At 36.9% G+C, this 17,676-nt stretch overlaps 1 protein-coding gene across 1 annotated transcript in view; it reads left to right on the forward strand.

The window, feature by feature from the left end:
* Positions 1–17,676, forward strand: part of PAPOLG (poly(A) polymerase gamma) — a 40,790-nt gene that overhangs the window by 21,545 nt on the left and 1,569 nt on the right. Inside the window, exons 9-21 of the mRNA XM_053588915.1 lie at positions 8,090–8,228; positions 8,874–8,946; positions 10,101–10,221; positions 10,853–10,937; positions 11,288–11,341; positions 11,817–11,936; positions 12,408–12,517; positions 14,755–14,876; positions 15,123–15,298; positions 15,692–15,780; positions 15,853–16,073; positions 16,617–16,682; positions 16,869–16,925. Of these exons, the coding sequence (XP_053444890.1) occupies positions 8,090–8,228; positions 8,874–8,946; positions 10,101–10,221; positions 10,853–10,937; positions 11,288–11,341; positions 11,817–11,936; positions 12,408–12,517; positions 14,755–14,876; positions 15,123–15,298; positions 15,692–15,780; positions 15,853–16,073; positions 16,617–16,682; positions 16,869–16,925 (1,433 nt within the window). The remainder of the gene's footprint in view (positions 1–8,089; positions 8,229–8,873; positions 8,947–10,100; positions 10,222–10,852; positions 10,938–11,287; positions 11,342–11,816; positions 11,937–12,407; positions 12,518–14,754; positions 14,877–15,122; positions 15,299–15,691; positions 15,781–15,852; positions 16,074–16,616; positions 16,683–16,868; positions 16,926–17,676) is intronic.

The following is a 17,676-nucleotide window of genomic DNA, read 5'->3' on the forward strand; positions in this document are numbered from 1 at the left end:
ACCTGCTGTTTTTTTTAGAGATGAGGTCTCACTCTTGCTCAAGCTCATCTCGAATCTGTGAGCTCAGATCAGTCCACCCGCCTCAACCTCCCAGAGTGCTAAGATTATAGGCGTGAGCCACTGCGCCCAGCCTATGAGTATTCTTAATGTCATCTAAAATGGTGAATCCTTTCTAGAGGGTTTTCAATTGACCTTTCCCAGAACCATCAGAGGAATCACCGTCTATGACATCTATAGCCTTATGAAATCTGTATCTTAAGTGATAAGATTTGGAAGTCAGAATTACTCCTTGATCTACAGGGTACAGATGGATGTAATAACTTTTAATCACCCCCATCAGAGTTCTTCGGAGACTAGGTGCATTTTCAATGAGTCATATTTTTTTTAATAATTGTTTTTTATTAAATCATAACTTTGTATGTTGATGCATTTATGGGGTTCAGCGTACTGTTTCAGTATACAATGTGAAATGCTTACATTGAACTAAGTAACACATCCATCACAATTATACTCATTTCTTAGTAGTTTTGAAATGTACCATTGCATCATGCACATTAAGTGAGGTCCCCCAAATACCCTCCCTCCTCCCATATCCCCCTTCCCCTCCCCTCTTTCTCCTCTTCCCCTTGTACTTTCTGGACTATAGTTATGTTTTGCCATTTGTATGAGTGTGTAAGTGGTTATATATTGATTTCATAGTAGTATTGAGTACATTGGATACTTTTTTCCCCATTCTTGAGATACTTTACTAAGAATATGTTCTAGCTCCATCCAGGTAAACATAAAAGATGTGAAGTCTCCTTTTTATGCTGCATAGTATTCCATGGTGTACATATACCACAATTTGTTAATCCATTCATGGGGTCAATGGGCACTTGGGCTGTTTCCATGTCTTGGCTATTATGAATTGGGCTGCAGTAAACATTCTGGTGCAAATGTCTCTTGTAAAATAATTTTTGATCATTTGGGTATATACCTGGTAGAGGATTTGCAGATCGAATGGTAGGTCTACTTTTAGTTCCTTGAGTGTTCTTCAAACTTCTTTCCAAAAGGTTGGATCAGTTTGCCTTCCCACCAGCAGTGTAGAAGCGTTCCCTTCTCTCTGCATCCTCGCCAACGTCTATAGTGTTGGGATTTTGTGATGTGGGCTGATCTTACTGGAGTTAAATGATATCTCAAAGTAGTTTTGATTTGCATTTCTCTGATGATTAAAGATGATGAGCGTTTTGTCATGTGTTTGTAGGCCATGCGCCTGTCTTCATCAGAGAAGTTTCTCTTCAAGTCTCTTGCCCACATAGAAATAGGGTTATTTATTCTTTTCTTATTGATAAGTTTGAGTTCACTGTAGAGTCTAGTTATCAGACCTTTATTGGGAGCATAACCTACAAAAATCTCCCATTCTGAAGATTGTCTGTTTGATTTACTTTGTGCTCTTGGCTATGCAAAACCTTTTTAGTTTGATCAGATCCCAGTAATGGATTTTTGGTGTTTCTTCAAGTGTTTTCCCTGTACTCTCCTCTAGTATCTTTATAGTTTCGTGTCTTAAGTTTAAATCTTTTATCCAGTGAGAATCAATTTTTGTTAATGGTGAAAGGTGGGGGTCCAGTTTCAGTCTTTTACAGATTGCCATCCAGTTCACCTACCACCATTTGTTAAATAGGGAGTCTTTCCACCACTCAATTTTATTTTTATTTATTTTTTTTTTTAGAGACAGACTCTCACTTTATCACCCTTGGTAGAGTGCTATGACATCACAGCTCAAAGCAACCTCCAACTCCTGGGTTTAGGCGATTCTTTTGCCTCAGCCTCCCAAGTAGCTGGGACTACAGGCACCTACCACAACACCTGGCTATTTCTTTTGTTGCAGTTTGGCCGGGGCTGGGTTTGAACCCACCACCATCGGTATATGGGGTCAGCGCCCTGCTCACGGAGCCACAGGCGCCGCCCGCCACTGAATATTTTTGATAGGGTGTCGAAGATCAAATGGCGATGAGTAGCGGGGTTCATCTCTTGGTTCTCTATTCTGTTCCATAAATCTACTTCTCTGTTTTTGTGCCAGTACCAGGCTGTTTTGATCACTATAGATTTATAGTATAGCCTGAAGTCTGGTAATGTGATACTTCTTAATTTGTTCTTATTTCTGAGTAATGTATTTGCTATTCAAGGTTTTTTCTGATTCCATATAAATCAAAGTACTATTTTCTCCAGTTCTTTAAAGTATGACAATGATGCTTTAATAGGGATTGCATGAAATCTGTAAATTGCTTTGGGTAGTATGGACATTTTAACAATGTTGATTCTTCCCAGCCATGAGCATGGTATGTTTTCCCATTTGTTAACATCTTCAGCTATTTCTTTTATCAGAGTTTCATAGTTCTCCTTATAGAGGTCTTTCACGTCCTTTGTTAGGTAAATTCCCAAATGTTTCATCTTCTTTGGCACTATTGTAAAAAGGAATAGCGTCCTTGATTGTTTTTTCAGCTTGACTGTTGTTGGTGTATATAAAAGCTACTGAATTGTAAGTATTGATTTTGTATCCTGAGATGCTGCTGTATTCCTTGATCACTTCTAAGAGTTTTGAAGTTGAATCCCTGGGATTTTCCAGGTATAGGATCATATCATCAGCGAAGAGTGAGAGTTTGACCCTATTTGGATACCCTTGATCATCTTCTCTTGCCTGATTGCCATGGCTAAGATTTCCATTACTATGTTGAATAGCAGTGGAGACAATGGGCATCCTTGCCTCATTCCTGATCTGAGTGGAAATGTTTTCAATTTTATACCATTCAATATGATATTGGCTTGGAATGAGTCATATGTGTGTGTGTGTGTATATATATATATATATTTTTTTTTTTTTTTTTTTTTTGTAGAGACAGAGTCTCACTTTATCACCCTAGGTAGAGTGCTGTGGTGTCACACAGCTCAAAGCAACCTCCAACTCCTGGGTTTAGGCAATTCTTTTGCCTCAGCCTCCCAAGTAGCTGGAACCACAGGCGCCCGCCACAACGCCCAGCAATTTTTTGTTGCAGTTTGGCCAGGGCTGGGTTTGAACCCACCACCCTCAGTATATGAAGCTGGCACCCTACCCACTGAGCCACAGGCACCGCCCTAGAACGAGTCATATTTTGGTAGAAATCTTTTTTTCTGAGCAGATCTCAACAGTTGGCTTAAAATATTCAGTAAATCATGCTGTAAATAGACATGCTGTCCTCCAGGCTTAGTTGTTTCATTTCTAGAGCATAAGCAGAGTAGATTTAGCATAATTCTTAAGGGCTCTAGGATTCTAGAATGGTAAGTGAACATTGGCTTCAACTTAAAATCAGTATCTGCTTCACCCTCCAACAGGAGAGTCTGCTTGTCCTTTGATGCTTTGAAGCCAGGCATTGACTTCACCTCTCCAGCAATGAAAATCGTAGATGACATATCCTTCTAATATAAGGCTGTTCATCTGCACTGAAAGTCTGTTGTTTAGTGTAGCCATGCACATCAGCAATCTTAGTGCTTCTTGGTAACTTGCTGCAGCTTCTAAACCAGCCCTTGCTGCTTAACTTTTTGCACTTCTATTGTTATAGAAATGGCTTCTTTCCTTAATCCTTATAAACCATGCTCTCCTAGCCTTCAACTTTTCTTCTGTACCTTCCTCACCTCTTTTAGCCTTCATAGAATTGAAGAGATTCGGGGTCTTGCTCTGGATTCCTTAGCTTCAGAAAATATTGTGGCTGGCTTGATCTATCTAGAGCACTAACGTTTTGTGCTATCAACATTTGTCTGTTTCGCTTTCTTAGTGTGTTCATTGGAGTAGCACTTTTAATTTCCTTCAACAACTTTTCTTTGGCATTCACAACTTGGCTAACCTTTTGGCACCAGGGTCCTAGCTTTCAGCATCTCTTGGTTTTCAACATGCCTTTTTCACTAAACTTTATCATTATTACTAGCTTTTGATTTAAAGTGAGAGATGTACCACTTGCCTTTCACTTAAACATTCAGAGGCAGGCCCATTATGGGGTCATTAATTGGCCTGATTTCAATATTGTGTGACAGGGAATAGGGAGACCTGAGGAGAGGAATAAAGATAGGGGACTGGCTGGTTGCTGGAGCAGTCAGAACACACACAGTGTTTATCAGCTCAATTCACCATCTTATGTGGGTGTAGTTGTGGCACACCAAAACATTTATGGTAGTAACTGCAAAGATCACTGATCACAAATCACCGAAGCAGATATAATAATGAAGAAATTTGAAATACTGAAAGAAATACCAAAATGGAGATAACACAGGAGCACCATGCCATTGGCAAAATGGTGTTGACAGACTTGTTCCATGCAGCATTGCCACAAACTTTGAATTTATAAAAAATACGTTGTCTAGGGTGGAGGGAGGGTAATTGGTGGGACCACACCTACGGTGCATCTTACAAGGGGACATGTGAAATTTACTAAATGTAGAATATAAACGTCTTAACACAACTACTAAGAAAATGCCATGAAGGCTATGTTAACTAGATTGATGAAATATTTCAAATTGTAAAAAAATTAAAAAAAGAAAATATTTCAAATTGTATATAAAACCAGCACATTGTACCCTGATTGCAGTAATGTATACAGCTATGATTTAATAAAAAATAAATAAATAAATACAGTATCTGCAAAATGCACTAAAGCAAAGCACACTAAAACAAGGTATGCTTTTACATTTAGGTAGTGCTTTACTTAATGGCACCAGATTTTACATAGTCTACAACATCACTCTCCAGTAAAACTTTCTGTGTAAGTATTTTAATATGTGCATTGTCAAATACCATAAACAAGTAGTCTTTCACCATTGACGTGGGCAGCTGAAGAACTAAAGTTTTAAATTTTTATTTTCTTTCCTTCTTTTTTTTTTTTGAGACAAAGTCTCACTCTGTCACCCTTAGTAGAGTGCTGTGGCATCATAGCTCACAGCAACCTCAACTCTAGGGCTCAGGCAATCCTCTTGCCTCAGTTTTTTTTTTTTTTTATTAAATCATAGCTGTGTACATTAATGCGATCATGGGGCACCATACACTGGTTTTATAGACCATTTGACACATTTTCAGCACACTGGTTAACATAGTCTTCCTGGCATTTTCTTAGTTATTGTGTTAAGACATTTATATTCTACATTTACTAAGTTTCACATGTATCCTTGTAAGATGCACCACAGGTGTAATCCCACCAATCACCCTCCCTCTACCCATCCTCCCCCTTCCCACTATTCTTAGGTTATAACTGGGTTATAGCTTTCATGTGAAAGCCCTAAATTAGTTTCATAGTAGGGCTGAGTATATTGGATACTTTTTCTTCCATTCTTGAGATACTTTACTAAGAATATGTTCCAGCTCCATCCATGTAAACATGAAAGAGGTAAAGTCTCCATCTTTCTTTAAGGCTGCATAATGTTCCATGGTGTACATATACCACAATTTATTAATCCATTCGTGGAGCGATGGGCACTTGGGCTTTTTCCATGACTTAGCAATTATGAATTGGGCTGCAATAAACATTCTGGTACAAATATCTTTGTTATAATGTGATTTTTGGTCTTCTGGGTATATACCTAGTAGAGGAATTATAGGATTGAATGGCAGATCTATTTTTAGATCTCTAAGTGTTCTCCAAACATCTTTCCAAAAGGAATGTATTAATTTGCATTCCCACCAACAGTGTAGAAGTGTTCCCTTTTCTGCACATCCACGCCAACATCTGCCTCAGTTTTTTATTTTTCATAGAGACAGGGTCTCACTCTTGCTCAGGCTGGTCTTGAATCCATGAGCTCAAGCAATCCACCTGCCTCGGCCTCCCAGAGTTCTAGATTGTAGGCGTGAGCCACTGCATCTGGCCTTTTATTTCAATAAAATAAAATTACATAATGTCCAAGAGAAGTGAAGACATGTTCACACGAAAATTTGTATACCAGGGTCTGTGCCTGTCGCTCAGCAGCTAGGGCGCCGGCCCTATACACTGGTGCTGGCAGGTTCAAACCCAGCCCAAGCCTGCCAAACAATAGTGACAACTGCAGCAAAAAAAATAGCTGGGCATTGTGGTGGGCACCTATAGTTCTAGCTACTTGGGAGGCTGAGGCAAGAGAATTGCTTAAGCCCAGGAGTTTAAGGTTGCCATGAGCTGTGACACCATGGCATCTACCAAGGGCAACATAGTGAGACTCTGTATCCAAAAAAAAATTTTTTTTGTATACCGGTGTTTATAGCACCATACTTCGTAATAGAAGCAAAATAGAAATATCTGCATTTTTTTTTTATTGTTGGGAAATCATTGAGGGTACAATGAGCCAGGTTATACTGCTTGCATTTGCTAGGTGAAGTCCCTCTATTAATAGTGTCATCCCCCCCTCCTCCTTCCCTCTCTCTCCCATTTCTTCTCCCCCCCCATTTCCTCTCCCCCACCATGTACTATCATCAGTTGTCCTCATATCAGAATTGAGTACATTGGATTCTTGCTTCTCCATTCTTGTGATGCTTTACTAAGAAGAATGTATTTCATCTCCATCCAAATTAATACAAAAGGTATAAAGTCACCATCCTTTTTAGTAGCTGTAGAAACATCTACATTTCCATAAGCTGATGAATGGATAAACAAAAAGCAATATATCTGTGCTGTGGAATATTACTTAGTAGTAAAAAGTAACATAGTACTAATGATACATGTTACAACATATGTGAGCCTTGAAACCAGTATGTTAAATGGAAGAAGCCACTTTTAAAAGACAACTTATTTTGTGAATCTAGGCATATGAAATGTCTGTAATAGAGACAGAAGGTAGGTAGTGGTTGCCTTGGACTGAGATGATTGAAGGGAAAGAGGACGTATCACAGTTAAAGATGTCTTTTGGGAGTGTTAAAAATGCTTTAGAATTGATCATAGTGATAGTTGCACAACTGTGAATATGCTAAAAACCATTAATTTGTGTACTTTAAATGTATTAATCTTACAGTATGTGAATTATATCTCAATAAAGCTGTTACAAATAAAAAGCTGTTATAAATAAATAGATTAGTACTGGTCTAGCCACATGTGGCTTGTGGCTACCAGATTAGGCAGTACTGGTCTAAAAAGACCTTAACTAGAATTTGTCCTTGGGCTCAAGTATCTTGTATAGTTAGTATAAAGTAATTGCAGTGAAGAGATAACACAGTTTGTTTTTCCTTACATATTAAGTACCATGTTTCATCAAGTCTTAGATGCATGTTTTTCTTATTTAACTTACCTAGAAATGTTATTTTGTAGTGTTTTTCCTTTCTCACATAGTGGTATATAAAATAGTAGGCCGTAAGAAACAGTCATGAGAAATGAGTAATATCAGTGATGTATCCTTCATGGAGGGATAGTCAAATTCTGTGAACTACTAAAGTTAGTAACTTTATTCTTGATTTTAAAATACTGTGAAATCTGAGAGGCTGAGGCAGGAGGATCCCGTGAGCTCAGGAGTTCAAGAGCAGCCTGAGCATGAGAGAGGCCTGTCTCTACTAAAATAGAAAAATTAGTTGAGCATTATGGTGGATGCCCACAGTCCCAACAACTTGGAAACTGAGTCAGGAGAATCACTTGAACCCAGGAGTTTGAGGTTGCTGTGAGCTAGGCTGACACCACAGCACTCTAGCCTATGCAACAGAGTGAGACCTCATCTCAAATAAATAAATATAAAATACCCATGAATGTAATTACTTAGTGAAATGTTCTTCCCTACTTGTAAATTCTCCTTTTCCTCCCTTCTTTCATTTCTGTCTTAAATTTTGAAAGATGGAGTTTTCAGTGTAATACACATATCCCTGGAGTCCAGTTGAGCAGCTGCAACTGAGGTATCTATATTAGAGCACAATGTAAGGGAGTAAGATGAGCCCCTATGGTTTACTGATAAACTGTGGGTCTAGCATGAAGGTCTGCTTATCAGTTTTAATGTTGTCTTTATAGAGGGAAAGTTTGAAGCAAATGTCTTAAGAATGAAGTTATCCAAAAATAAAAAATAAAATAAAAGAAGGATGAAGTTATACTGTTGAGTATTATGGATAATGGGTCCTGACAATAATTAACAAACATTGATTTTCTAGGACGTGGTATTTATTCCAACATGCTGGGATTTCTTGGTGGTGTCTCCTGGGCAATGCTAGTTGCAAGAACTTGCCAATTATATCCAAATGCAGCAGCCTCTACTTTAGTTCATAAGTTCTTTTTAGTTTTTTCTAAGTGGTAAGTATTGATACGTGTACTTGACTACTAACTTTTGCCTGTATGTAAATTTGTTTGAAAACTTAAGAGCAATGCATAGAAATTTTCTGTTGTTTTATATTCCTTTTTTAAATTAAAAGTTTAAAACATATTAAATTTGAGGCAATAGAATATATCCAGATGGCACATTCTTCCAGGGATGTGTAAACGTGGGCCTTTTAACTTGGAAAACTGGTTTCAATAGATAGAGCTCTGCAGATTACTAGCTATTACCAGGTTGTTTAAGCTCTCCTTATCTGTAAAATAAAGAGATAATCATAGCTAACACCTTGATTCATTAGTCTTTTCAGTAAATGTTAGCTATTACAGTTAGTAAATTATCAGAATTAAACCCATGAAAGCAAATGAGAAAGAAGGGTAAGATGCAAGTGTGAGTTAGTTACAGCTAATGGGCTGTTCCTTTTCAGAGAACACTGCATTAAAATAAGCAGGCTTTCTACTTATACTTTTTCTTCCCTCACCCATTTCCTTTTCTTTTTTAATACTGAGTACCCTTTTTTTCCATATTGGACATTTTCTGTATGAAGATTGGAATAATCTAATGGTTTTAAAGTTTCATGTAGTACCTGAAGTGAGATCCTATGTAATTAGTCTTATTCATGTCAGGGAATGGCCAAATCCTGTGCTGCTGAAGCAACCAGAAGAAAGCAATTTGAATTTGCCTGTCTGGGATCCTCGGGTATGTGATTTATTATGGAATTTCCTTGAACCTTTAGGAAAGGGACATTTCTCTAAATTACAGTCTAGTTAAAGATAATGCTTCTTGTCCCTGCTCATGTTGTTCTATATAACTATAGTCCTTTTCTTCCCTTTGCTAGGATTTTTGGTGCAAGTGATTTGGATCACTAATGCTATATTATTATTGTTATATTATTAAAAATGTTTTATTATTAAAATGTTATATTTTTAAAAATTGCGTATGTGGCTCTGTGCCTGTAGCTCAAGCAGCTAAGGCACCAGCCACTTAACACCAAAGCTGGCGGGTTCGAATCCAGTCTGGGACTGCCAAACAACAATAACAGCTACAACCAAAAAATAGCTGGGCATTGTGGCAGGCGCGGGTAGTCGCAGCTATTTGGGAGGCTGAGGCAGGAGAATCACTTAAGCCCAGGAGTTGGAGATTGCTGTGAGCTGTGGTGTCATGGCACTCTACCCAGGGCAACAGCTTAAGGCTCTGTCTCAAAAAAAAAAAAAAAATTGCCTATGTAAGACAAATTGGGTGTGTCAACCACATTGCTATAATGTTGTTTTTATAGAGGGAACGTTCTAAACAAATGTCTTAAGAATGAAGTTACCCTATTGAGTGAAAAACTATCTCACAAGTTTAGTTACTAATAGTAGTTAAAGTACTGAAATATATAAAAGATTTACTTTGCAGTACAATTTTGAAAAGCAGATTCATTGTTCCAAGGAGGTGTAATTGTCACATACCATGCATTTAATTTGCTTTTAGATTGTGTGCTGATTCCTCTGGGTAAGCAAGGGGAAGTCATTGAGTGAGTGCAGAAAATGGATCGGCAACCATTACCCTTGGGCCAGATAATCCTTTCTGCAGTTATGATACTGTATTTCCTTGATTCTAAAAGATCATTGTTCATAAGATACATCATCAATTTAACAACTTTTCTGAGAAAAAATAAACTTTCGCAAAGTTTCCCTTAACTTTGACTATCAGACATCTGAATTCAGAAATATAGTGGGGGAGGAGAGATGTACATCTTAGAATTGAGAAAATATATTAAATTTATATTTCATATTCTTTAGGCTTTGGGGGAAAATAAAGCAAGGGCAACTGAAATAGAATAGATCAATTATTCTGTTTCTAATTCACAGGTAAATCCATCAGACAGGTATCATCTCATGCCCATAATCACCCCTGCCTACCCACAACAGAATTCTACGTATAATGTGTCCACATCAACTCGAACAGTAATGGTAGAAGAATTTAAACAAGGTAAACAGGTTGGCCCCATTGCCCTTTACATATTTCTTCAAGGTTTTAGTTGATGACAGTTTTATTTTTTGTTGCAGCTATAGGCTGGCAGTTAGAGTTACATAATACCTGCCAGGCATGGTAGCTCATGCCTATAATCCTAGTGATTTGGGAGGCTATGGTGGGAGGATTGCTTGAGGCTAAAGAGTTCAAAAACAGCAGAGGCAACATAGTAAGACCTTGTCTCTAAAAAAATGAAAACAATTAGCTGAGTGTGGTGGTATATGTCTGTAGTCTCAGCTACTTGAGAGACTGAAATAGGAGGATTGCCCAAGCCCCAGGAGTTTGAGCTATGATTACAGCCACGGTACTCCAGCCTGGGCAACAGAGCAAGACTCTGTCTCTTAAAAAAGGAAAAAAAAAATCTTTCAGGTTGTTCTGTTATTGTTTTACTATTTTTCAAAGCATACACGCTAATATTAGGACCAAAAGTGGAGCCAGTCCAGTCAAATTTAATTTTTTGTGTTCTGAGAAACAGTATAATGTATTTACATTTGTTACTTAAGAATTTGATGGGGTTTGAGATTTGGGGGTAGAGTGATTTAAGATAGCTGGTCAATTTTCAAAATAAATCTTTTTTATTATTATTTAGGTCTGGCAGTCACAGATGAAATTCTTCAAGGGAAATCAGATTGGTCTAAACTACTTGAACCACCAAATTTCTTTCAAAAGTATAGGTATTTGAAATTTTGTATTCTATGTGGTTTTCTTTTAAGAAGAACGTTAGAGTTCATATATGAGAGGTACAGCTGTCAGTAGATAAACATAAATCCTAAGTGATAGGAGAGTTTCTTTATTCTGGAAGTATTTAATCCAGTATTAGTAATTTTTAAAGTGAATTGTTTTTTAATTGTAGGATCTAACATTAACTTTATGAAAATCAGCAAGTTTTAATTTTTATAAACCATGTGCCTGCATTAGTTTTTTAATTTGTTGGGAGGGAGGAACAAAAGGGATGATGGAAAAGCAGACCCTAACAATTTTTCTGGCTTCTTTTCCCCTGATTGTTGCTGAAAATTCTTCGTAGACATTATATAGTATTGACTGCTAGTGCATCAACAGAAGAACACCATCTGGAGTGGTAAGACATCTATTTCAAGTTCTGTCTACTGTGTGGTGATAGTAACATATTTATGTGGAACTTTACCATTTATAAATTTCTTGCTTGATTTTTAAAATTATTATATCTTATTGGTGACTATTGTACATGACCATGGAGCATTAGTGTTCACAAGCAGGAGTGCCATGAGATAAAGGTATAAATATAAACTTTGCTTTTTGTTGCTGCTCAGGTTGATCTTGAACTCCTGAGCTCAGGCAATCCACCCACCTGGGCCTCCCAGGGTGCTAGGATTATAGTCATGAGACCCTGGGCCCGACCCATTAAGTAACTTCTTATCTACCTGAATGGTGTTTTAAACAGTTCTTAATATATGGGACTGAATTTCTGAAATTAACATGTAAACCTTCATAGCTAAAATGCTCTTGGTTTACTTAAGTGTAGCTTTCAAATTTAATGTGATCATAAGAAAAATCCTATCCATTGTTTATTTTAGGGTTGGACTGGTAGAATCTAAAATTCGTGTACTTGTTGGAAACTTGGAACGGAATGAATTTATTACTCTTGCCCATGTGAATCCCCAGTCATTCCCAGGAAATAAGGAACATCATAAAGAGTAAGTTAATGGTTTTGTAATATTATATTTCTCAAGTATTGTTAATTGATTTTTTTCAGATCATTTGTGAGGTTGTCTTTTTTAATTCTTTTGCAAAATTATTTTACCTGAGAATGTGGGATTATTTATCTGCCATTGGTGGGAGCATGATACATTATATGTTTGAATGTGAGTGGGCCATGCTTTCAAAATAAGTACACACTACTTTGGTAGCCCAAAGACCCTGCAAAAACTCCATCACATTAATTGAAACATCCTTAAGTATATATTCAGTACATCATATTCAAAGCTGCTTAATCCTCTTTAATACACAGGATAATTTCCCAGTGTTCTGGAGATAAGTTTTAAAAATTTGGCCAAGCCACTGTCATTCATATTTATGAGATAGAAGCACAGAGACCAAGTTTTGGTTATGAAATAGCACCTGTAAAATTTAAAAGTTAATGAAAATTCTTAAATTTTACTTTATAGCAACAATTACATATCAATGTGGTTCCTCGGAATAATTTTTCGCAGAGTAGAAAATGCAGAAAGCGTCAACATAGACTTGACATATGATATACAGTCATTTACTGATACAGGTAAGACTTTGTCAGCATAAAACTCTGGTTCTCAACATTGGCTATAACTGTCATCTGCCTAGGGTGTGGCAGGCTGTATTTTTTTAAAGTTTTATAATTGGCTAGATAAATATGGTGTATCCATATTGCTATTAAAAAACAAAAGGCATGATCAAGCAATTTCCAGGACATATTAACTGAGGGAAAAATTGCAGGAGAAAGTGTATACTGTGCTACCATTAATTTAAATAAGAAAAAAATATATATATATGTTTGCTTAAAAATGAATAGAGTATCTCTGCAAGGATACTTAGTTTTGTTTTGGTTTTTTTTAATGAGACAATGGCATCATAGCTCACAGCAACCTCAAACTCTTGTGCTCAAGCAATCCTCCTGCCTCAAGTAGTTGGGACTATAGGAACCTGCCACAATGTCTGGCTTATGTTCCTAATTTTAGTAGAGACAGGGTCTCACTTTTGCTCAGGCTGATCTCAAACTCCTGAGCTCAGGTGATCCACCTGCCTCCGCCTCCCAGAGTGCTAGGATTACAAGTACCACACCCAGTGATGCTTAGTTTTAAAAGAAACTGACACCTGCAATCCCAGCACTGTGGGAGGCCAAGGCAGGTGAATTGCCTGAGCTCAAGAGTCCAAGACCAGCCTGAGTGAAAGTGAGACCTCATTTCTAAAAATAGCCGGGCATTGTGGCAGGCTATATTCCCAGCTACTTGGGAGGCTGAGGCAAGAGAATTGCTTGAGCCCCAAGAGTTGGAGGTTGCTGTGAGCTATGATACCACGCTACTCTACCCAGGGTGACAAAAGTGAGACTCTGTCTCAAAAAATAAATAAATAGATAAAAGAAACTGACAAAGATGGTTGCTTCTAGGTCAGGACTCCAGTGTGTCTAGGCGACAGTGGAGAGGAGACTTATTTTGAATACTCTTAAACCTTTTGAGGTTTATACCATTTGAGCATATCATCTGTTTTAAAACAAAAAGAAAGTTAAAACCCTACAGATGGTTCTCTTGTGCATAGCCAGGTTTTATAGTCACAAAGATGACTTGATTTTTATGTTTTGTATATGAAATAAATATCAGTAGGTACAGAGTTGTTAAGTATACTTCAGGATCAATGAAAAGAGTATCTTTCTCAACTAGTCCTCTAATACCATCTCTCTGGAACACATACATCTGTTATAAATTTCTTGTTGTCAATAATCTGGAATAGTATACATTCATGCTATTAATATTATTGGTATGGCTCATCTGAGTTCCTAAATTCTTTTGACCTAGTCTGCACATTTATCATGAAATGCAGATTCCTGTGCTTTGCCTTAGAACTGCTAAATCACCCTCTCTGAGGACAGAGCCAGAGAATCTGCAATTTGGGCAAGCACTCCCAGTGCTATAATCCTTTTATAAGCAATCTGGAGTGAAAATATTACATAGAAATTTGTTCATTCTAATTTAAGCTTTAATTTTTCTAAAAAGAGAAAGTTATTATAAATTGGTAAAATATCCTTTTTCTAGAGGATACTTGTGGCCCCAAGAGATTAAATAATTTTTACCACATTTCAAGGTAGTTGCTGTGCACAATAGGCATCCCATCCCTGTCTTCAATTGGCTTATAATTTAATTAGGTATTCACAATTAAAATATATTAAGGAAATTTGTATGGTAGTTAGTAAGTCTGGTTTTCTTATAAGGTATGAAAAGCACTAGAATGTAAATCAGGGCTGTGTGTATTGTAATCCCAGCAAGGCATTCAGGGCTGTTGAGCCTCATGCCTCGTTTTCCACCTGTACAACAAGGGTGTGCTTGTATGTAGATGACTTCTGACATCTGACATTTTGTGACTGGTGTAAAGCCTCATGGAGAAGGGACAGCCTGAGTTGCATCCTGGATATTTGGTATAAGAATTAGCTTAGACTTGGGCAACTAATTATGAGGAGAGATTGCCTTTTGGAAAAATAGCAGTAAACAAAATTAGGAAAAACCTTTATTTCCATACATTTATTTTGTCAATGAGATTTAATTATGAGAAAGTCTTAGAATATAGATGTAGAAAAACTAATGGATTCTTGAACAGGATCGTGGCATCATGTTTTAAGGATATTTGTTTTGTAAGAGGGGTGTGTGTGTGCTAGTGTTGGTTGGTAGGTGGTTTGGGAAGATGTTAAAAATATATGCATTTCAGAAAAATAAGACAGCCCTTGGTTCAGAAAGACATTTCCCTTTTAATATATTAACATCGTTACAGTGTATAGACAAGCAAACAATATAAACATGCTAAAAGAGGGAATGAAAATTGAAGCAACTCATGTAAAGAAAAAACAACTTCATCACTACCTTCCCGCAGAGATTCTTCAAAAGAAGAAAAAGGTGAGTTTGTAATTTTAATTGTCTAGTGTGGTTCCACTCAGACAAATGATGTGGGACTAAATTTGCATTCTTTCAGCTTTCAAACTTATTAAGGAAATTGAGATGGTATAGACAGTTCAGTCTAGGACTAAAATCTCATTTTCATTAACCACAAGAGATAATTGCTTGTAGATATTTCAGAAATGAAGCTAGTCTTTAATTTCTCACTTGATTTTTGAAATCCTAAAAGCTTTTCCTTCTTTTTAGCAAAGTCTTTCTGATGTCAGTCGAAGTTCAGGTGGACTTCCATCCAAAAGATCATCTCTGGATAGCAATTGTCTGGATAGTTCCAGAGACACTGATAATGGAACACCTTTTAATTCCCCAGTGTCTACAAACAAATTTTCCAAGCCTGATAGCCCTTCTGCTGGAGAAACGGAAAGGTGTGTATTTCAAATTTGTCCTTTCAATTGTCTGCTCAGTTTATTTGAAGATAATGTAAATTTTTCTATACCTTTACAAAACGTCTTTTTCAGTCATTAAAAGATTTTAAGCTACTAGTCAGTTTTTGTTTAGAAATACCTAACAATTTGTGGGTCATCCCATAGGAAATGGTATAGGTTAATGAGCATGTGAGACTAAATAAGTACACAGAAATGTACAGGTTTTCTGCTTAAATTTTTCCCTTTAATTGTCACTGGATAGTTTGCTTTTCCTTCAGTGTAATATGGAAGTAGGACTACTTGAAAGAAGGTTATCCTAAAAGGTATAATAAGAGTGTTTTAAATAAGTAACATTGAAATCATTTAATGATGATAATTTAATACTTTTATTAGGAGTACTGCTGAGCCTTCTGCTGTAATTGTGGAAAAGCCACAGAGTGTCCTACCAGCTCAAGGACTGTCCATTCCAGTCATTGGTGCAAGTAGGTATCCAGACTTTTGTTATTAATGATTCTTCATAAATGTTTAGTTATTAAAATCTTTCTCCTTTTCAGAAGTTGACTCTACAGTAAAAGCTGTATCAACCCCAGCTGTGTGCACCATTCCTACTGTAGTGGGACGAAATGTCATTCCCAGAATTACAACACCCCACAACCCTGCCCAGGGACAACCACATCTAAATGGAATGTCAAATATAACTAAGAATATTACACCCAAGAGATCTCATTCCCCATCCATAGATGGGTCCTCTAAGAGGTTGAAAGACATAGAAAAGGTAAAGTTACAACTTTATTAATGATTTGGCAGTTGATTTTTTTCTTTAAGTTAGCTTACTACTAAAGAAACTCACAATTCTCCATAGTTATGTTAGTGTTCCCCAGGAGTTGACTGTTTGAAAAGATTTACCCAAACCCTAAAGGAATAATAGTAATTGGTCATCCTAAATTCATATTATTAATGTGTCAGAAAATTTGAATGATTAGTATTGAGTTTCTCTTTGATTTACACAGAAGTCATTATTGATAACTAAATTATCTTATTTCTTGTGTGTTATAATGTTTATTTCTTCTGCTTCCAGTAGGTGGTGGTAATACTATATTTGTTAGAATATGAATTGATTTAACTGAAAAGATTGCTCAAACTGTACAAATTAAGGGTGGCGATGAATTCAAGTCTAATTTAAATTCTCTTTCCTCACCAATCCATGTTTGTAATAGTTTTTAATGCTAGCCTAATCACTAATTAGTCTCAGTTTATATAGATTTGTATGTTTTTTGCAAGTATGTAATAGCAACTCATTTTAATGTTTCAATTTTAGTTTATTCGACTTGAATCAACATTTAAGGACTCCCATGTTGCTGAAGAGAGAAAAAGAAAATCAGTGGTAAATATATTAATAGCATGATTCAGAATATTTTACTTTAAAGAGCCATGTATCAGGAAGTACTTATTAGAAAATAGATCAGATTAGGTCTACTCTCAGATTTTGGTTTTGTTTTATTTCAAGTAGGAATAAGTATTTGCATGTAGGACCGTAAGTTTTCACTTATATGTAATCTTCTGTTTTTAGGATGCCATTGGAGGAGAATCTATGCCTATTCCAACTATTGACACATCACGCAAAAAGGTAACAGTCTTATTCATAGGTTAAAATCATAGGTAATCTATAAGTACAAAAAGCTTATTAAGAGCCTAGCACTGGAAAGGGGTAAGATTTCATTACCATTCTCAAGGATAAGCAGTATTGGTATAGGGGTTATAGATAGCAAATAAAGTCCTGAATGTATGTACCTCAAAAGTCTAGAAAAGGAAGTAGTTTAAGAAGACATCATAGGCAGGGCACGGTGGCTCACACGGTAGCACTCTTGGGAGGCCGAGGCGGGTGGATTGCCTAAGCTCACGGGTTCGAGACCAGCCTGAGCAAGATCCTGTCTCTAAAAGTAGCCAGGCATTGTAGCGGGTGCCTGTAGTCCCAGCTACTAGTGAGGCTGAGGCAAGAGAATCACTATTTTTTGGTTGGAGTTGTCATTGTTGTTTCAGCAGGTCCAGGCTGGGCTCGCACCGCCAGCGTTGGTGTATGTGGCTGGCACCCTACTCACTGAGCTACCGGCGCCGAGCCAAGTTTTCATAATTTTTTGAATGGATGAGGATATGATATAGATATTTTTTTAGTCATGGTAACACAGGAAGATGAAGCAGTCATCTCTTGACAAGAAACTAATGCACTATTTCCTTTGGTATAGCATTGGTTTAACAAAGTCATCTTTCCAATACATATTCACATCCTGCCAGTTCTACTCTTTCTCTTCACCATCCATCTGCTTTATTCCTCTGACTCTAAAGGAAAAAAAAGTTTCAAAAGCAAGAAATCTTGACTA

The sequence above is a fragment of the Nycticebus coucang genome, chromosome 4, assembly GCF_027406575.1.
Source record: "Nycticebus coucang isolate mNycCou1 chromosome 4, mNycCou1.pri, whole genome shotgun sequence".
NCBI classification, from domain to species: Eukaryota; Metazoa; Chordata; class Mammalia; order Primates; family Lorisidae; genus Nycticebus; species Nycticebus coucang.